This window comes from Nannobrachium achirus (genome assembly GCF_963921795.1).
Source record: "Nannobrachium achirus genome assembly, chromosome: 1".
In the NCBI taxonomy this organism is placed as follows: Eukaryota; Metazoa; Chordata; class Actinopteri; order Myctophiformes; family Myctophidae; genus Nannobrachium; species Nannobrachium achirus.
The window spans coordinates 15,327,616-15,350,208 of record NC_137810.1 but is presented as its reverse complement, the minus strand read 5'-3'; the positions used below and the strand labels follow the sequence as shown (position 1 = coordinate 15,350,208).

Here is a 22,593-nt window from a genome sequence, read left to right as displayed (position 1 = left end):
GCCGTGATGATATTGCGGTGATGAAGTGGGCACGAAAATAATTGGGAAATCACTACGATTTTGATGATAATATAATATTAACGCAAAAAATATGTTATAGTATTTGTTCTCTAAAACCTTGACAAATGTGTGATACCGGAACATAAACTAGGAACTATACCATGTTAGTTCCATTGATCCAAGGCAGAACACAATGGATTAATTGATCATTAAAATAAACATGCTCTGAAAATGCATTCGGCCCACCCATCTGACCACTCAACACAGCAGCAGAATGGCTGGTTGGTTGGGCAGCGACTGCTTTCCAGCTTGATCCAGAAAGGGTTGGGAACAACTGAGATTGCATAGTGCTTATGAGTCAAGTATAAGAATGGACAGCTAAATAGTTAACACTTGTAAACACAAGAGGGATAAGGTAATGTCATGTGTAATAATTTTCTTATGATTTCAGGAATTCAGCCACTACTGGAACAATACAAAATTAAGGCTATGGGGCCATGTTATAATAACGAAACTGGATTCAAATTTGTCTTTATGACTAAGTTCAAAGATACTCATCACATAGTTTGAAGACAGATATTCAGCACACATACTGGGCCTCACAGATACTGCTGGATGATGTGTTCACAGATGTAGAATCCAGTGAGAGACAGCTAAGGGAGTTCAGACAGCCCCTGGGGTGTCTCTTCTGCTGGTGATGCAAATTGCATGGTGGGCTATTCCAGTGGTATTCAAAGTGGGGGCTGCCAAAAGCCAGCCAGAGGCTATGACTATTTGGGGGTCCTTGGCATGGAAAGGTTTGGGAACCCTGGGCTATTCCACTCCAAATGATGGCAAACAATATCCAGACAGAGTGAAACCGGCTCCATCAGTCCCCATCATGTTGGTATTGACAAATACAAGGCTAACTGTTCTTTACTATTAATTACCTGGCATCCTTATTTTGGGCATGAAAGGCTTTCCGTTTCTCCGCCCAAAATGCCCAAATGAGTTTTTATGTGAGTATTTGTTAAACGATGCCAAGTCAGCGGCACTCTCAAGGTAACGAGGGTGACAGTGACGACAGTGCCAGGCTGCTAGAGGATTTGACTGTTGTTTTTTTTTTTTTTAAAGATTTGTTTTTGGGCTTTTTTATGCCTTTATTTGATAGGATAGTAGACTGACAGGAAATGGGGAGAGAGATGGGGAATGACACGCGGCAAAGGCCGTCCGGATCGGGAATCAAACTGGCGACGCCAGCAGTCATCATAGCCTAGTATGTGGTATGCGCCTTGACCACCAGGCCAGCGGGCGCCCCGATTTGACTGTTGTTGACTCAAGTTGGATGGCAGCTATCGTTAAATCAGTGCGTTAAATCAGCCGCCCCAAGGCCCTGCTCCGCCGACCAGTGACAGAGACACAGGGGGGCGGCCCAACGCAAACCTCTCACCCTGTTCTCAGCAGGCTACACTGGTTCCGACACACTCCGGGACACACTCCAGCGACACGCTCCACCCCTCCTTTAATTGGACAAGCGGCGGGCTGGTTCGAAAGCCCAATACATCATCACTGGGAGACCGAAATGAGGTCAAGCTTGCAGATATCTGCATGCTCTGTTAGCCTATATATGGTAATATTTTAAGCGAATATTCGTCTTTTTCGGTTAACTATGGTTTCATTATCACACAACATTTCCATAATAAGATTAACCCATTTAGGCCTGAACACATTATGACGCTAATATTTTATGCTTTAAATATAAAAAAATAGCAGATATACAAGCTCACTGCGCGCTTGTAGATCTGCTATTTTTGAAAAATCGTGAAAATTAGAATTTTGACCCGATTCTATAAGTGTCTTTTGAATCCTTCTAAGATTTTTGGAAAAAACCTATGTTTCTATGTCAGCAATCTGGCCAGCCATCATCAAAGAAAAGGTCCTTTTCACTTACCTGTAGCTCAGTTAGTCTGTTCTTGAGAGACTACTATGTCAGTGGTGCTCAAACCTTTTCATGTGAAGGACCCCCAAAATGATATTTATTTGGCCACGGACCCCCATTTCAAAATATCTAGTTCCAGGGACCACCCCAGAAGCAAAATTTGAGTTACAAACGTTCGCTTTGAAAATACATATATTCAAAGATTTGCACACATTTTCACGACTTTTTTCAAAAATAGCAGATCTACAAGCTCGCAGCGCGGCACTCGGTGCCGCGCTGTGAGCTTGTATATCTGCTGTTTTTCCACTGGTTAAAGCAGTCAATAAGTCTAGGCCTATAAATGGGTTAAAGTGTCTGCCAAAAGGATACTTCCTTCTTTGCTCGTCTCCTGCATGCTCTCCATCCCGGGGAGGGCGGCCGCCACACGTCGGAACAGCTGTAAAAAGGACAAAAAAAAAATAAGAAAAGAGAGAAGAGAAGGAATGAGGACACCGTGACTTCCTTTGCAGAAAGCTCGGGACGTGCCACTTCTTCTCACACTGAGGACACATCGTCCATTCTCACCTGTCCTACATGCTTAGTTACATCTGTACTTGGACTGCTTTTTCTCTGTCTACAGCAAATCTCTTCGCCAAAGATAGTCAATTTACAAGCTCACAGCTTGTAAATCAGTTATTTATTCTGAATGTACCCCCAGAATAGGGACGCTCTGGGGTTCAAGTCGTTAAAAAGCTCACACAAGAGCACTGACTTCCAGCACACACCACTCTTCATCAGTGGTGGAAAGTATGTTATTGAAAATGAACAATTTACAATTAAATGTAGTGAAGTATTAAAATGGTAAAAAATATATATAGTATACATTACTTAGGAAATTACTCACATAACCACTTGTGTTATACAGTACTTATGAATTCCCTCCCAGCAAACTAGTTAGATTCGGATTATTAATAATACAAAACCCCACTTCTATTACCTATAGCTATTTGAAAATAGCAGATAAGCTCATAATGAAGTGAGCCTGTAGATGTGCTATTTAAAAATAATAACCATTTTGAAATATCTTTAAAAATGTTCTCCTTTTACTTCTGGTACATTAAGCACATTTTGATGGAAATTATGTTGTACTTTTCCTCAAGTAAAATGTTGAATACAGGACTTTTACTTAAAGGAGTAGGTTCACCCCCAAAAATTACTTATTTTCTATCAATTACACACCCCATGACTGCTTGAATTCATGGACTTTTGTATTTTATTTATTTGTACGCATTCCTAAACCAATATTTTGATGTGTAATTGATAGAAAATAAGTATTTTTGGGGGGGGTGAACTACTCCTTTAATGTAATTCTTCCATGTACGTCTACATTGTGGTATTGCTCCTTTTACTTGAGTAAAACATCTGAGTACTTCTTCCACCACTGCTTAAAGCCCATCTTCTAGCTCAGATGAGTCAGCAGGTGCGACACGCTCTCCATCACAGCACTTCACTTTGCATTTTGACTGCCTGCAGAAAGTCACTGAAAACCTATTCGTTTCAGCTTGTGGCAGCTTGTGGCAAATCGTCCACAAGCTGCTGTTTGAGAAGTGGAAGAGTTCTTTGCTCGCTAGCAGTCACTGCCACAGTTGAAGAATGGCAGGTTTCCGAGTTTAGTCACGATAATGGGGCAGACCGCATACATTCCAGACGTCCAACGGGTCTGTGTTATTAGGGTTATAAACTTACATCGGTGCTCTCGGGCTCTCGAGTCTCCACATTTCTACTTGTATCAGTTTTGTCATTAACTGCCCCACTTCATCCCAAAAGTAGCTAACATATCAGATTTATAAACAATGCGTTGTAAGCTTGTAGATCGGATATCAAGTTATTTTATGAAAGTGGTTAAGTATGTGGGTTTTATAAATATCAAACCAATGAAAAGTATAAACAGATACAAAATAATAACTGGTTTGGTTCCATTGAAACACGCAGGTTATATTTTCCATTTCCTAACAATATGTTTTGGAGTACAAGGTTTCCACCCGGCAGCAGCAATATCCTTAAATTGAGTTGTGAGGAAGCATACTGTATAACGTTGTTGTCGGGTGGAAACCTTGTATGTCCAAAACCGTTCGTATTTATCATTTTAAAATGATTTAAACTAGTGAAAATAGCCGATCTACAAGCACACAACGCCTTGCACCGCGAGGCGTTGTGTGCTCGTAGATCTGCTATTTTCACTGCTTTTGTGCGACACTCTTGTATGATGAAGCAGGGCTTTAATCTCGAAAGATCGTACACATTTGAAACTTGGAGATACAAGGTTTCTGCCTGACAGTGACGATAATAAAGAGTATGAGCCGGTCCTCCAGGCATGGGTAAATCAGACAGTGATGGATGAAGTACTCACATTCGGTATTGGCATCAAAATGTACATAAAGGTACCAAAAGTAAAAGTACTCATTATGCAGAATGTCCCATTTCACAAGTTTTCCGATGTATACAATCAAAAAACATTTGAAAATAGCAGATCTACCAGATGACAACGTGTCACATCGCGATGTGTTGTGAGCTTGTAGATCGGCCAAACTGCCAAAGTATATACAGTATAGGGCTGAAGTGATTAATGTATGTTTTGTAATAATAATCAAAACCTACAAACTAACTAGTAACTAAAGCTTTCTATAAAAAGTACAATATTTGCCTCTGGGATATTTATAGGCCTAGTGGAGTAGAAGTAAAAGTACTGAAAATGGAAATGATTCCAGTAAAGTAAAAAAATCTCAAATGTGTACTTCAGTACAGTGCTTGAGTACATGTACTTAGCCTGGAATCAGACGAATCGGCCGGTGCAAAAATAATTTCCCTGCGAATTTTCATATCCACGCAGTCTGGATTTGTACTTAGTTACTTTCCATCACTGAAATCAGATATGGCAGTCAACCTACTGTATGTGCAAGTCACTGCCTGGACATTTCTACGAGTGGCTTACAGTATCTTACACTCATCTCACTCATGCATCTCAAAGCACTCTCCATTAGAGAGACGGTTGGTTGCCTCTTAACCACTTCTCTAGTGTCCTAGGGTGAACTTCTACAAGCTTTGGCATAGAGGCAAAAAAGGAAGGACTTTGGTCAAAAAAGTAAATAACAATGATGGTTTAAGTGGTTCATTTCTGTGCCAGATTTCGGCAGACTATAACCACTCAATGCCAAGACAGTTGCTACGGCTCTGAAGCTTTCCGCTGAACTGATTGAATTCAGGTCCATTACATCACTGGTTCTCTGTAACTCTGAGAGTGTACAAATGGTCCATTTATTTCACACTGAACACTGAGAATTCTACAGTGTAGATTCATTCAACCAGTGCATTACATCATCACCTAGATTAGGTAGGAGAAGCGGGGTATGCTAGGCAAGGTACAGTAAATTGCTTCCCAGAGGCACCCACAGTCTTTCACTGGCTCCAGATAGTGCCGTTCTAATACCCATGAGCGCCTACAGCGCAGCCAGCTCCCGGCAGACTGGGAAAAGGAAACAGAACAACAGGAGGCATGATGGTCGAAACCACCATCCAAATACCTGCCTCTGTTATGGTTTGTTCAGTTGCAACCATCGAGGAGGTGTTGTCGTTTGAAATGCTGTTATTGAAACTGTTGTGGGTGATGATGCACTAATATGCATAGTCTTGTATCTACGCTGATAATAGTAACAATAAAAAACAATAATTTTCAACAACAAAAAATGCTATGGGTGACTTTTCAATTCTGCATCATCACGGCAGATTTATACATCCGTCAAGTGTCAGTGTTGGGCAGCGAAAATAGCTGATCTATAAGCTCACGACGTGTCGAATATTCGCTTATTTTAATTTTTGTATTGTTTTCTCTTTAAAAAATCTATAGTTTATAAAGCTTGGCTAGATAGGAAGTCATAAGAATGAGTTGTCAATGCCCCTGGTGGATGAATTTGTTAATGCTCTATACCAGGGCTTCTCAAACCTTTTTAGGCCGTGACCCCCAAAATAAACATATTTGAACTGGGGACCCCCACCCTGACAAGCACTTGGAATTGTAGGTATTACATTTAATGTGACTCGGTTCTGCAGATAAATATTGTGAAAATAGATCGGCTATTTTCACAATGTTCGCCTCTTGCTTACCATTTAGGCCTAACCTATTAGAATAGGGCTAAATCAGAAATAAGCCTACAAAACAAATATGTTGCTACATACTGTATGTACTGTAAGCCCCTCCCAAACAGCAAAATGTGTTCCCGGCCTGAATGGGTTAATATTTGACAGTTGGCAAGTCCTGTTGAATATTCGACTATTCGAATACTTTGAAGTCGAATAATTCGAATACTAAAAATCACTATTCGTGAATGCCCTAGTGTGCAACAATATATAACATGACACCTACTATAGGCATTTAGCTGACACCCGTATCCATAGTGAGCAATAATCTTCAATTCTCTGTACAGCGACATAGCAACTGGACAGTGGTAAACGTTTCCATGGCCCTAGTAGAGGTCTGAGTGACAGGCACAGGAAGTTAAAATAAGTTTTTAAACTAATAAATGACTGTTGGCTTCCTCCCTGTGATCAAATGAGAGGACTTTAGCCTCAGAGGTCTTATCTGTAATCCCTGAACCTGTTCCCTAACGATATGAAAGCGGGAGGACATGTTCCAGCCCACACTGATTTAATTCTGCTTTAGATTGTGCAGCAGTTTGGCCAAAAGGGGTGTCACACCAAATTCTGGGCCCTGGGTACAAGGATTCACTCACATTTTGTGCTTTAACTATTTAAAAATAGTAGAAGTACAAGCTCACAGCCCGGCACAGAGGGCCGCGCTGCGAGCTTGTAGATCTGCTATTTTTGAAAAATAGACCCCCATCTCAAAATATTTTGTTCCAGGGACCCCCCAGAAGCAAAGTTTGAGTTACAAATGTTCGCTTAAAAATACATACATATATTCAAAGATTTGCAAACATTTTCACAAGTTTTCAAAAATAGCAGATCTACGAGCTCGCAGCGCGGCACTCGGTGCCGCGCTGTGAGCTTGTATATCTGCTATTTTTCAATAGCTAAAGTATACAATAATTCCAGGCCCTTCCACCTTGGGCCCTAGTAACTCAGTCCCACTTTCCCCTCCCTTGTGACGCCCCTGTTGGCCAATGAATATTTGAGGCAAAGAACCTTCAGACAATTCCTCTAATGCCTGCGAGGTACTGTTCTGGACAGCATCACTGCATTATTAAAAACAGTCAGGACACCACATAATATACTGCTGTGGTACTCATGAGATCTGTTCTCATCGTCCACTTGTGTTTTCATGCCGTGGCTCTGAGCCGTCTATGAGAGGGTCTGTTTGTTGTGTGGCTACTACTGAAGCTCCTCCACTAAGTGAATTCTCACTATGTTTTATACTTTTTGAAATATTTAACTTACATTTTATAATGGAAGTTAAGGGTCTGGCTGAGACTTTGCCCAATTTTGGAGTCATAGGTCATAAATACAGGTTGCCTATGCTGTTGCCACTGTACGGTACATGGATCTCGAGATCTACATTGCATTTTTGAGTGGTGCTAACCGCTCCTACTGTACATATGGCTTTGTCTGTATGTACTGTATGTATGTATGTATGTATGTATGTCCCACACTTGGACACTTAATGAAATGAACTTATAAAAGGCACCACTCATTTCACACTGGGTGTTATTTTTTTTACTTCTTACTTTCAATATCTCTGATTTGTCCAGATTCACCCCAACGGGATCAAGTGAGTTTGATGTGAAGTTGCTGGCACATGTTTTGGTACACATTTAACCTCTGTCTACAGCAAAGTGTTAATGTCCCAATGTGCGGTGTTCCAATGCCATGGGGGACAGCTATACTAAAGCAATAAGCCACAAGAGGCGAGTGGTTACCGGGGTAGCATACACCGGCTGAGAGGCGTTGGGAAACACAAGGCGCAGCCGAGTGTTTCCGACCCTCTCAGCCGGTGTACCACAAGCCTCGAGTGGCTTATTGCTTTTCTAAAACGGTCACAATATTGCAACATGAAAATCATTAAAACTGTTCTATTTCACTAATAATACACAATAAGGTCTGCTCTGGAAGAAAGTATTTCCCGGCCAGGCTGCAGAAACAACACAGGTGCAGATAATTGGAACACTGTGGAAAGAAAGAACGCACCTGGGTTTGATATAAACTGATTCAAGGTGTGGGTTATAGTCTCATATACCACAGCAACCAGCCAATCAGAATCAAGGAATGGAACTAGCCGTTTTAGAATGCTCATTTAAGCCTAATTTATAGATAAACTCTGTAGTTGCGATGTGAAGCATTCTTGAAACTCTGTTATTTTATGCAAGCAGCACTATGCTGCGATGGTGTATAAATGTGGCTTAATTGTGACGAGTGACAGCTTGATTCATTATTCATTCATTATGCAACAGCGCAGATAGGTCTGTGGCCCTGCACAACCTGTGTGGGTGGGGAGCAGTAGTAGAGGAAGTACTCTTATTTTATTATTATTTTAAAGGGGCACTCCACCACTTTTCAACCTATCTTCATATAATAGGTCCTCACTAATGTTCATGATAAAATATCACAATTTCTTTCTACTCAGTTTGGGTCTCATAGGAGAGCTGTGGGTGGGTCAAATCCTTCTACCGGTGACATCATCAATGGGAAATGCAAGCTAATAAAAACTGCAGGCTTTCTATTCCTGAAAAAGTTGCAATGTTAAAGTGGAAGCCATTGTTCTCGTGATAATAAAAATCTAAATATTTTTTTTCAAAAATATTATTTAATTATTTTTGTCAAACGATGATGTCACCGGTAGAAGGATTTGACAGCTCTCCTATGAGACCCAGACTGAATAGAAAAAAATTGTGCTATTTTATTATGAACATTAGTGAGGACCTATTATATGAAGACAGGTTGAAAAGTGGTGAACTACTCCTTACCCATTCAGGCCAGGAACACATTTTGCTGTTTGGGAGGGGCTTACAGTACATGTATAGTATGTAGCAACATATTTGTTTTGTAGGCTAATTTCTGATTTAGCCCTATTCTATAGGTTAGGCCTAAATGGGTTAAGTAAAAGTAGCAATACACAATACTGAAGTATTGCCATCAAAATATACCTATATAGTACCAAAGTAAAAGCACTCAAATATTGAAAATGAAAATAGATCTACCTCACAGCATGTATGTTTCGTAATAACAATCCAAATCTAAAAAGTAAAGGCAATTACACACCAGGAGCGACGCGAATAAACAACGCGAAAATGTGTTGTGATTGTTTCACATCAAACCTTTATTTTGGTGAATGCCTCATTCATACAGGCTGATGGTTTTAATCCTAAAAACATGATGCGTCGTATCCTGGCCTCATTCTGATCGTACAGTACTTGAGTAAATCTACATACTACGGTAGTTACTTTCCACCACTGGTGGGTAGGGCTGTCACAATTATTACATAATCGTCTAATCGTGATTATTTGACATTATCGCCATTATTTTGTAATAATCGTCATAATCGTGAATGTTGAAAAATGACATAAATAGTGGCAATAGCAGATCTACAGGCTCACAACGCGTCGCATCGCGACGCGTTGTGAGCTTGTAGATCGGCTATTTCCACTATCAATGTTATTTTTTAAGTAGTAAGTTGTCAAATATGTCATTAATTTCTTTGTGTATTTAGGTTTTGTGTCATATCTGCCATGTGCAACTTCAAAGCCTAAAAGCCAAACAGAAATGTAATTATCAATGACAAAAACACAATTAAATCGTTAATCGCCAATTATTTGAGTGACAATTAATCGTCCTGTAAAATGTCATATCGTGACAGCCCTACTGGTGGGGAGACGACACGACTATAAACATTGTGAACACTGGAGCCTTTTGGGAGCACGACTGAGACCTTTGTGTTTTAGCAGTGTCACGCCACGCTGTCCCTCCCTGGCGCTTTGGCTGAAAGGCTAGGTGAAGAATGGCCGCTTGTGTACGCCGTGGTGCTGGCTGACAGGAGTACGCAGGGACGTGATGGCCATTGGGAGAAACGGGACAACTCCCGAACGGCCGGTTCATTCTCGGCCGGTCCAGGCCGGGCCATTAGGAAAAAAATGTAACTGTTTGCACTAAAGTAAAAATGAAAATGTTTGCACAAAAGTAGTGAAAACAGCAGATCTACAAGCACACAACGCCTCGCGGTGCGAGGCGTTGTGTGCTTTTAGATCGGCTGTTTTCACTAGTTTAAATCATTTTTTAAATGATAAATAAAAAACAAACGGTTTTGGACAAACAAGGTTTCCACCCAACAACAACTAAATATAGGCCTAATTCATGTAATTGGCCCAACTGGCTTGTCACTTGTCATGATCTGAAATGGCAAATCTTTTGAGTAGCAGCAGCGCTATAGAGAGAGATCTCTCTCTCTATAGCGCGCAATGAGGGCCTCTCCAACTCCTTTTCCCGGGCTGAATCAGGGGCCCAGCACGTCCCTGGGAGTACGGCTCTGCCAGCAGCAACCGTTCATTGACACAGACACAATAATAGCTCGGCTGTGGTGGCCGTTATTCAGTTCGGCCGGCCTTCATCTCAGAATGTGTTATTGAGTGAACAGACAGCTGTTGTTTCTGTTGTTTTCAGTGAAGGAATACATTTGTTCACCCGGGCTACACTTCCCATCCTATCAGCAAGCTGCAGAAAGACATGTACCGTAATTGCTGGACTATAAGCCGCACCTGAATATAAGCCGCACCAGCTAAATTCAGAACAAAAAACAAATGTTTACATATATAAGCCGCACCTGACTATAAGCCGCAGGTGTCCTTCCTGCTTCCCGCTAGAGCGCCCCTGGTGGCCGTTAGCTGTATAAATCTATATTATAAATCCTTATTAAAGAAAACTAACGAACTGGCTGTATAAGCCGCAGGGTTCAAAACATGGGAAAAAAGCCGCGGCTTATAGTCCGGCAATTACGGGTAAAGAGAGGAGGAGTGCAGGACTAATCTGTCTTGCCGTTGTTAGGAAGAAATGACCACTGTCAGCCGGTAGACACATTTGCATTTGAGTAACCAGCAGACATTGATTGTGCATTAAGGAAGGGAGCTCATGCCTTTCAAACTGTGTCCCTTATCAGTGTAGGAAAAAAAGAAAACACTTCCTATATGTTTGCAGCTTAAAAGCTTTTTAATGTGTTGAAATGGACCTATGTTAAAACAACCTACACACACGTATGAGTCACGTCTAAAAGGCAACTTTATGTCATGGAAAGTAAAAGTAAAATAACGTTGTTGTCGGGTGGAAACCTTGTATGTCCAAAACCGTTTGTTTTGTATTTATCATTTTAAAAATGATTAAAACTAGTGAAAACAGCCGATCTATGTGCTTGTAGATCTGCTGTTTTCACTACTTTCGTGCGACGGCCTTGTGTGACGAAGCAGGGCTTGGCTTTGCGGAAAAAAAAATGTACATATTTGAAACTTGGAGATACAAGCTTTCTGCCCGACAGTGACGATAACGTATGTGAGTCACTGGCTCTGTGGCTCACCTGTTTGACGTTATAACCCGTCTTGGCGCTGGTCTCGATGAACATGACGCTCAGCTCCTTGGCTCTCTGCTCGCCTTCCTCGATTGTGATTTGCCTGAGAGTGGAGCAGACAGAACCATCAGCACACTGAGAGTGGAGTAGACAGAACCATCAGCAAACTGAGAGTGGAGTAGACAGAACCATCAGCAAACTGAGAGTGGAGTAGACAGAACCATCAGCAAACTGAGAGTGGAGCAGACAGAACCATCAGCAAACTGAGAGTGGAGCAGACAGAACCATCAGCAAACTGAGAGTGGAGTAGACAGAACCATCAGCAAACTGAGAGTGGAGCAGACAGAACCATCAGCAAACTGAGAGTGGAGCAGACAGAACCATCAGCAAACTGAGAGTGGAGCAGACAGAACCATCAGCAAAACGCTGGAAGAAAACCGACTATAGGGCTGTCACAATTATTACATAATCGTCTAATCGTGATTATTTGACATTATCGCCATTATTTTGTCATAATCGTCATAATCGTGAATGTTGAAAAATTACATAAATAGTGGAAATAGCCGATCTACAAGCTCACAACGCGTCGCATCGCGACGCGTTGTGAGCTTGTAGATCGGCTATTTCCACTATCAATGTTATTTTTTAAGTAGTAAGTTGTCAAATATGTCAGTAATTTATTTGTGTATTTAGGTTATGTGTCATATCTGCAATGTACAACTTCGAAGCCTAAAAGCCAAACAGAAATGTAATTATCAACGACAAAAACACAATTAAATCGCTAATCGCCAATTATTTGAGTGACAATTAATCGTCATGTAAAATGTCATCTCGTGACAGCCCTAACTGACTATGAACTGCCCCTGCCTGGCACGTGCACCCATAGACATCAAAGGGGGCTTGAGCCCCTGCCCTTTTATCTGTCTGTAAAAAAGTGCCCTTTCTAGACCACGAATGACGTTTTTACTATGGTGCAAGAAATGCAAATGCCCTCTTTCCATGCCATACCTGCAGGCAGCATTCAAGAGAATTGCCTTGTCCAAACTCTCCTGAACTTGAATGCAGCATCTCATGTTGAAAGAATTGCCCTCTCCGTGTAGAAATCCATGCCGTTACACCACATCTACAGTATTCACTCTATTAGTTCAGTGTGGTATCAAGTACCGAAAATAGCCGGCCTCCAAGCTTGGAGGTCTGCTATTTTCAATATTTTCACCAAAAGGCCCTTTTCGAAATTTCAGCCCCTGCCTATCTGACATTCTCTGCACGTCCCTGGACAGATTGATCAGCAAAACGGTGGAAGGAAACTGACAATGAACTGCCCCCGCACATTGATGTATGCTCATTGCTCACACATGATAAGGTGCCTGCGCCGTAACATCTGACAAGCACAGGTTTCTATTGGAGGTGCATTGTGCGCCTAAAGACAACACAAACCATCACAGTCATAACTCAAGCCCTCCGGTGTTATTCTAGGATAGTAGGCCTCCACCGGCATTAATTAACTGAGTGAAAGTGATTAATTACGTTGTGCTGTGAGAAATTAATTGCTACCCATTTCGGTGACATTGTAATGAATTTGGCTGCGTGCACATTGAGCTCAGAAGCAGGGTACATGTCAGGTGTCCATTAAAGGGGGTGTAAGTGATATGTTTAGGGTGGGAGGGGTGTAGTTCTTTTTTTGTTTTAGGTTTAAGCTCTATATATATATTAGTTTCTATAGAACAGGGTCTCCCAATCTCTCCAGCTATTCAGTAAAAAGAAAGAGCATTTTCAGGTCGGGATACTGAGTTTATCCAATCATTTATCAGCTTCAATTCAAATAGTCTTCCACTTCCAATTTTGTCTGCTAATATCTTTGGTTGCATCACTTCCAACTTGTTTATCCTGTATGTATCCTGTATGAGTTCTCTCTCCTGACAGGATAAGATTGGTATCCTGACTTGAAATTGTTATTTTCTGTTCACTAAAGAGCTGGGGGATACCCCATGCCACTGAACAAATACTATAGCAATGACTGCTATCAGAATGTAGAATATTTAACACATATTTTATACAACAACAAAATCACTTACACCACCTTTAAGGCAAGCAGAGATCCGTGGTGGAAAAAGTACTCACATTGTTTATTTAAATAAAAGTATCAATACTGCAATGTAGAAATACTCTGTTACAAAGTCTGGTAATCAAAATGTCCTTGAGTAAAAGTACAAAAGTATTGGCATCAAAATGTACTTAAAGTAACAATAGTAGAACGTATTCGTTAACCATTTCTGGTTCCCGAGCGGCTGCTTGGGTTCCCAGTTCGATCCCGAGCTCCCCAGAGAGTCAAAGTGTCCGCAAGACTCTGAAGCCCTACATGTAATTGCTCCCGATGAGCAGGTTGATGCCTTGCATGGTTTCCTCCGCCATCAGTGTATGAATGTGTGTGGGAAATGTGAATGGGTGAATGTACTGTAATGCACAATTTATGTAAAGCGCCTTGGATAAAGGCCATTTACCATTTTACTGCACAAGGCCGCCAGGTCTGTTACTATACTGGGCTTACATCAGCCTGCTATGATGCGGCTCTGTTCTGCTGGGAAGAAGACCGTGATGATGTAACCAGTCTGGCTGCTTTGTTCCGTCCAGCACAAACACAATGGAGATGCGTTAAACTACGGGGATCTGTGCACTCACTCACTCACCACTTGTACACTGTCTGCGGGTGCAGCAGAAAACAATCCTTGAGGTTTTCACACAGTTACGTCAGACCACATACGTTTCCTCACCGAATGTGCAACATTACAGAATCTCTTTTAGAATGTTTATGTTTATATTGTGCTGTTAAAGACATTCGATTAATTCACATCACTTATATAATATATATGCCCTATGTACTTCATTGTATGATGAAAAGCAAAAATAGCTGATCTACAAGCTCGCAGATCACATCACAATGCATTGATTGTGAGCTTGTAGATCAGCTATTTTTGAAAACATTTCAACATTATAGTGACATTCCCAAAATAGAGACACCAGGTTGAAAGTGGTCTTTTTGGTCACCTAACCTTGCCTTTATCAGTCACTGTATCTGTTTGTAGTGTAGTTTCTGACATCGCAGATTGCAGATACAGACAGTATCTCAATTTACTACCAACGATAACAGATGCAACAACGCTCAACAGAACACAACCACGCCGTTAGATCATTCCTCGCGGGGGTTCCAGGGGGTCCCCAGCAAACATAGTTAATGTAGCATCACAATCATTTTAACTACTTTATCCATTGGATTTATACGTTGGCTATTCAACAATAGATCTTCAAGCTCACAGCTTGTAGATGTGCTATTTTCTAAATGTTTCGAAAAATATCGAAAATGCTAGGGAAAACTTTGAATAATTTCAATTACTTTTTAACTCAAATCTTCTCTTCTGGGGGTCCTTTGGCACAAACCTTTTTCAGATGGCGGTCCGCGGTCCGCAGCCAAATACATAGGCTATCAATTTGGGGGTCCATGGCTTGAACATGTTTGAGAAGCCTTGTTTTATATATCAATCAAAAATTAAAAAATGTAATAAAATAAACACAGCTCCAGGAGGATGAAAGGTTAAAGGGGTAAGTAGTTCACCCCCAGAATGACTTTTCTTCTATTGATTACTCACACCATGGAGACTTGAGTTCAATAATATTTTTTTTGTATTTGTCGCATTCAAGACAAAAATGTGATTATAGTAAACCCCCATTGATTCCGGATGGGGACCCAAATGCACCGTAGGTCGCTATTCTGTATAAAAAACTGCAGCTCATGTGCGTGCGTGCATGCGTCACAGCGTGACGCCTCATGTCATCTGACATTTCGCGGACCGCACTTGGAAAACCACTGCTTTACACGATAGCTCCAAACAGGTGAAAACACCGAAGAGGAAGAAGGAATGCAGGCGGTTTGTGGAGAAAAGGAGACACGTGAAGCTTCTGCCGAAGGAACAAAGGCACTGCACTGGAGAGGTATTTACATAATAGACTTGCACGGTTGTACCAGTGCTGGGGCTATTTCTAGATGCATGAGTTCCAACTTGAAGAACACGCTGACTATTCATCATCACTGCGCATTATAGTAGAACATGGACAGACGCCGGCTCTCATAATTGCCGACACACTAGTGCTTCATTGGTGCATGGAAGTGGCTTTAATGTCCCACTCTAAGACCAGGTAAAAGCCAAGGGAGATACACCATTACCGTTCGACCAGCATAAGTGTCCAACCTCTGCCCGGAGGAGATGGTGAGAGATGGTCAGATGGGTGGGTGGACATCCGAGCATGTACATTTTAATGATCAATAAATCAATCGATTGCGTTCTGGCTTGCATCAATGGAACTAACATCAGTAGAACAAAGTGCACTAAACCAACAATCACGCGGCGCCCCCGGCCGCCAGAGCCACACGCGTGTTATCTGTGTGTGTTCACCCGGAGACGTCCTGAAGTGAGGTTAAAAGGTGTCACGCCGCTATCGAAGGGAGGATGTGGCGCGGGGCACAGGGCTGAGAACGCTGCGTCATCGTGTCAGTTTAAACGATTGCTTTCCTGAGACCCCTCTCCCGCTGAGCTGTCAACTAGCTATAAGCAACAAAAAAAAAAACATCAAATGAATAACAAAACCCATACAGCGCATTTTAAGAGACGGAAAAACACCAACATCAACCCAGCTGCCATACATTCATTCATATTCACAAGTCTGATGTTGTTGAAAGCTCCACGCTCACAGTCAGCGGGTGGGATTATTCCTAACAAATGTCAGACAGTTCAAGTCAATTTATCCCAGACTTAATTATTGCGACCGTAGGTCGCACTTACTACAGAAAGCTCCACCAGGTGTCCGTGCGTCAGTCAGTCAGTCAGTCCGTCCGTCCGTCACACGTCAGACGTCACACTTTTGCACTGCTCATATCTCCGCAACCGTTGCCCCGATCCATGCCAGATTTTGCACACACACTCCTTACCTGCCAAACTACAACCTCCAAGGACCCCCGGAGTTCCAGGGACCCCCAGGTCCCTGGGGGACCCCCAGGTGTAAAAAAAATACCAAATGTGCAAAAATGACCAAATGACCACCCCCACGGGGCTGCTCACGGGGAATTCCCGGGGACCACCCACTCCTGCTACTCCAGAACGGATGCAAAAGTGGTGGCGCCCCCAGTGGAGGACCCCCTCCACTGCAGCTCACATAAAATGCCCTAACTCGGCCTAGGAGCGTCCGGGAGAGCCGGGGCCGGTACCTATTCGTCCGCCAAGGCAACGCGGAGACCCCACCCCTCATTTCTCACATGGCCCTCTTCTAGCGAGACCTACGGTCGCTTATCTCCCGATTAGGGAGTCTTACTGGTATACAAATAATAACAGAATAAATAATATGACAGAATATTTGCATAGACACCTACTTTGTCAAAGTATCCTATATAGTCAAAACAAGCCTAATGCTGCGTTCAATCTCAAAAATGTTCAAAGCAACAGCCTATAAGCCATGTTCAATGTTCAGTGGAAGCCAGCTACATGATACAATGCTGCTATGTGGACCGACCGATGTGTTGCTACTTTTTTGCACATTATGTCTAACCTCGTGTACATACCTGTTGCTTTTTTATGCTATGCGATTGCGCCTGGAATCCAGACTGATTCGCTACATTTGGCAGATTTTTTTTTCTCACTTAAAATAAATAAAACGGTGAATGTAGCAATCAGTCTGCATTCCAGACTACATAATATACAGTATGTAGATATCTTTGATCTTTCTTTTCAAATGCATTTTTTCCCCTTTTTTTTCTGGGACGTGCACAACTTCACCCACTTCTTTACACCTGTAAAACTGATTCTGATTCAACAGCATTACATTTGTAAAAGCTAACGGTGACTTGGTGACAGTGCCGCTCAGAGGTTCCGGGGTCTCACCTTATTATGAAGTTGTAAAAGTGGTGCTGAATAATAATTGTGGTAGGGTTGTGCGCATTTGTCACAACAAAAAACCCACAGCACATTTATGCTTTCTCAGTTTCATGTGGGGAACAATGCTTATCTAGAAGCTTACACATGGTGTATTTTGAGCTTTAAGATCTATCCCGAGTGATGCGTTCCAGTCACCTATGTATAGGGCCAGCAGTGCTAAATGTTATGTCCTTCAGTGGTATTATAAAAAAAACTGGAGTTAAGCTGGTTGCACACTGCACTGCGGTGTTTCGTTGCGTTTTGGAAATCCGAAATCCGGAGGCCAGGGAGAGAGAGAGGAAAGAGAGAGAGAGCAAGGGACTCAGTGCGACAGCTGCGAAAATCGGAAAATAAATACGAAACGGGCGGCAGTGTGCAAACGTGATTGACATAACGTAAGGTTGATTTTTTATTTGCGTGCTCCGAAATTCACTCCGATATTCGGCCCGAAAAACGCAGTAGTGTGCAAAGACCCTTATTCCCAATAATCCCAGGAAATATATATATATATTGTTTACTCACGCTAAGGAGACTTTTTGTAAAAAAAATAAAAAAATAAATAAATGTATTTATTGCATTCTGAAGACAAAATATTGATTATAGCAAATGTACCCCCATTGATTCTGGATGGGGACCAAAATGCATGGGGACACAAATCCCCATTCCGGGAAATCAATGGGGGTACATTTATTGTCCTACTATTCCTTTAACCAATGGGAGAAAAAGGAAGTATTCTAATCATGAATAGCTTCCATTGGGCAGTTAGAAAGGAAGTGGACGTGGTCCCCTTCCACAAGCCAGTTCCATACGCTCGATCCAATTCCCCCAAACGATTCCCGACCCATTGTTTGGGAAACATTGGTGTAGCTGAACACGCTGGGTCGAATGCAGTTAAGTATATTGTCGTTGTCGGGTGGAAACCGTGTTTGTCCAAAACCGTTCGTTTTGTATGTATCATTTTAAAAATGATTTAAAGGTATATTCAGTGATTGTATTTCTTTAAAATAAAAATATAATTGGTAAATTTTCCATTCATTCTCCTCACTATAATGTGTGCTGACCATATAAGGACTTCCACCATGGCCTGTGTTACGAGCATAGCTAGATTCGGTTTTCAGAAGTGGCCAGCCAGTCCTCGACCAATCCGGGTAGAGTATGGCCGTAGTTATGTTATGATGTTTAGTTATGATCGTCAAAATAAAAGTTTTGAGAACCACAGTTGCTGTGAATTGATTAAGAACGTCTGCTAAATGTCTAGATTTTAAACTACTGAACTCATAAAATGCCAGTCTCGTAGTAAATCAGTATCATACATATCCTGAAGCTGGAGACGTAGGCCTACCGTTATTCAGTGAACGAGAACATTATAATGGTGTAAAAAATCTATAAAAAACTAAACATTTCCACGCTGTAAGGCCATTTAGGGACAAGATGACCCCCGGCCACTTTCATTATCACTGAATACACCTTTAAACTAGCACACAACGCCTGAAGCAGGGCTTTAGTGCGAAAAAACGTACAAACGTGAAACTTGGAGATACAAGGTTTCTGCCCGACAGTGACGATAAGCCAATGTGTTATTTGTGACATTAATGTTAAGACTGCTGACATTCCGGCAAAACAAACAGAACAATATATTACCAGCAGAGTGTGTAAGTGCGTGGTGTATTGGCCTGCTTGGCTTGTGCAGCATGTCAATACGCCAGAATGTTATGGCTGGTCTCAGCTAAGCCGTCTCCCTGCAGTCTGGAAGCCATGCTTTATGTCTGTTATGGCCACTGTGAATGTGCATCGACTGAGCCCTGCAGTCACTCACCTCCTGCAAACTGCCGTCACTAGCACTTTTCCTGCCGTGGCGGCGATCAATTAGTTGTCGGGTTTAAGACGCGAGCGAGCCAGTGGGAATACGCGCTGTAGCGCTGAGTGTCTGCTCAGCATGGATGGAATTGGTGTCTGTGGGTACAATCTTATCTTTATGTTTGGGCTGCAACTATCCTGGTATTGTCTTTTCCAACTCGAAGGCGTGGCCGAGACGATGTTTGTCTGTCCGTGTGTCCGTCCGTCTGTGAGCAGCTAATCTCTAGTACCATTGGACCGATCGCAGTGGATCATTGTATGCACACTCTCTAAAGCAGGGGTGGGCAACATTGATGATGGCGAGGGCCGCTATATTTCCACCTTCACTCCAGAGGGCCACATTACATATTGCTACGTCCAACTTTGTTATTCTAGTATCTCATTCAAAAGAAGCAAAAATAGCCGATCTACAAGCTCAAAACGCATCGCAGCTTTTGAATTGGAATCCTGAATTCTTTTTTTTTTATTGGAATCCTGAAATCTAAAATTTTGATTTAATTTCAAACTCAGTTATTTAGTTATTTAGTTAGTTAGTTAGTCATGTTAACTTTATGAACCTAAATACAAATACATTGGACTTTGGACATAAAAAAAAAAAAAAAACATTTTAATACTTCTATACCAGTCATTAAGCTACTAATATAGACCGACGGAATTAAAACGGGTCATGTTTGGAATTGTAACAGCTGAAATCAATAATATATCAGTATTCTGATATAAATTTTACCTGCGGGCCGCATTAAGTGAAGGTGGGGGCCACATGTGACCCCCGGGCAACCAGTTGCCTATGTATGCTCTAGAGGCAAAGGAAAAACCTCTTTTTCACATAGTGCCAACAGGAGGCCGACTTTTGCTAACCACATTTTATTATATTACTCCTACAGATTTTGTCCAAACATAACACAAATCGGTAAGCATTATCTCTATAGTGATCAAGACAGACAAGATGTGCCTCAAATCATGAGCACAGCATCCGATTGCCATTATATTTGTTATAATGAAGGCCAAAATTATATAAAACATTTTAAATAGGGAACCGTTATGGAATCAGACCGTTAAAAGGAAATCGTTGAAGAACCAGAATAATTCAAATCCTAAGGGATCCCAACCCTAGATGCCAGTCAAATGGACACCAGAGCTGAAGGTTGACTCGCTGCTACCGGTATGTAAGCCACACGGATCCTAGTGTCTGGCCATAATAGGCCAACATTCTGCCAAAATTGCTTATCTACAAGCTCAATGTGAGCTTGTAGATCATACATTGTTCATATATCATAAAGTATAATATGGTTTAGGTGATAGCGCCTGAAAAACTCTAGAAAACAACCACAAGAACTCTGCCGCTTGCTTGTTCATTTAAGACCCCACAGTAAAGTCTGCAGGCTCTGAGAGTGTAGATATGGGCCCAGGGTAAATGTTACACGAACAGAGGATTTTAACTGTATGTCAAAGGGAGACCTGGAGGACAGGAGTGCCATTCATTACCACAGAACAGCAGCGACACTGTAGCTGAAGGAGAGATTATCGCATGAATAATCTACTGTGGGTCGGAATCGAGCTAATATAACGAATGGACTTCCAGTATGCATTATTCACATGTAGCGATGTGATTTATGTATGTAACAAGCTATTGTGTGGTTGTTGGCTAAACTACTGCACACAGTACATACAGTACAAGAATAAGTGCTCTCTCTTTCTCTCTTCGTGTCTGTTTATTCACTGCTGTTTTAATCTGAAAAATTTTTGCTGTCACTTTTATTGTTTTTAATTAAACTGTGAAGTTTGTTTTTGAAAAGTGATACACAAACCTTGTTCTTTGTTGCATTCATCATTTGCATGAAAAGCTGAGTATTGCTGTGTTCACATAGTGCCACCAGGAGGCCGATCTCTTTCATATAAAGCATGGTTACTGTATTTAAATATGCACCAGGTTAACAACAGGTTATTTAGCTATTTTCCACTCATTATTTTTCTGCCCTCCCTCTGTGTCTACCTCCCATGCCCTAATTTTACACCCTGTTTACCATCCATTACTGTGAGCATCATCTAACTTCCTTACTTGCCTACCACTTTTTTATGTTGTGATATACTTCTTCTTTGTTCAATCACCGCTGCTGTAACACTCAGAACATAGTGGCTTGAGAAAATTTTGGTGAAAATCTCGAAAATAGCAGACCTCCAAGCTCTTGGATGTTGTCTATTTTCGATGCTTGATTTCTACACAGAGAGGGCAATTCTTTCGACATGAGATGCTGCATTCAAGTTCAGGAGTGTTTGGACAAGGCAATTCTCTTGAATGCTGCCTTCAGGTATGGCATGGAAAGGGGGGCATTTGCATTTCTTTCAACAGAGTAAAAACTGCATTCATGGTCTGTAGAGGGCACTTTTTTACAGACTGGTAAAAGGGCTGGGGCTCAAGCCCCCTTTGATGTCTATGTGTGCACATGCCTGCTTGTGAACAGAAGGAGTGATTATTATTCCATACCTCTTATCTGCCAGATCTGTCTTATTGCCTACAAGCATGATGATGACATCACTTCCTCTCTCTGTCCTCACGTCGTCGATCCATTTGGAGGTTTGCTGGAAGGAGTTCACATCTGTTGGCAAGAAGACAAGTGAAAACCTCATATCTCCAAGTTTCGAATTTGTATGTTCTTTCGCAAAGTAAAGCCCTGCTTCATCGTATAAGGCCGTTGCACAAAAGTAGTGAAAACAGCAGATCTACAAGCACACAACGCCTCGCACCGCGAGGCGTTGTGTGCTTGTAGATCGTCTGTTTTCACTAGTTTAATTTTTAAAATGAAAAACGAACGGTTTTGGACATACAAGGTTTTCACCCGACAACGACGATATGTTTTTCTCTGTAATGAGTAGGGCTGTCACCATTATGACATTTTACATGGCAATTAATTGTCACTCAAATAATGGCGATTAACGCGATTTAATTGTGTTTTTATCGTTGACAAATACATTTATGTTTGGCTTTAAGGCTTTGAAGTTGCACATGGCAGATATGACGCATAACCTAAATATACAAAGAAATTACGTATTTGACAACTTTCTTTTTTTTTTTTTATGTTTTTCATCCCACGATTTTTGCAACCCATTTTTCTCACCCGGTGACTACCTAACCTGTAGTCCTGGTTTCCGCTCTCCCCCTGCCGCGCCAGGGGACATTGGGGAGCACCCGGCTGGCTAGGGGGAGGTAGTATAGAAACTAGGACTACTGCATGTTTTTGTGTGAGGGCCTATGCCCAAGGAGACACAGGGAGAACATGCAAACTCACCACAGAGAATATTTGACAACTTAATACTAAAAA

At 41.7% G+C, this 22,593-nt stretch overlaps 1 protein-coding gene across 2 annotated transcripts in view; it reads right to left on the bottom strand.

The window, feature by feature from the left end:
• rab6ba (RAB6B, member RAS oncogene family a) overlaps positions 1–22,593 on the bottom strand; it is a 103,798-nt gene that overhangs the window by 6,906 nt on the left and 74,299 nt on the right. Inside the window, exons 5-7 of one of the 2 annotated variants that reach the window (XM_080728357.1) lie at positions 21,759–21,870; positions 11,466–11,559; positions 2,288–2,354 (exon numbers count right to left, since the gene is read on the bottom strand). In XM_080728357.1, the coding sequence (XP_080584483.1) occupies positions 2,288–2,354; positions 11,466–11,559; positions 21,759–21,870 (273 nt within the window). The remainder of the gene's footprint in view (positions 1–2,287; positions 2,355–11,465; positions 11,560–21,758; positions 21,871–22,593) is intronic. The other variant, XM_080728358.1, reaches the window with a different exon arrangement.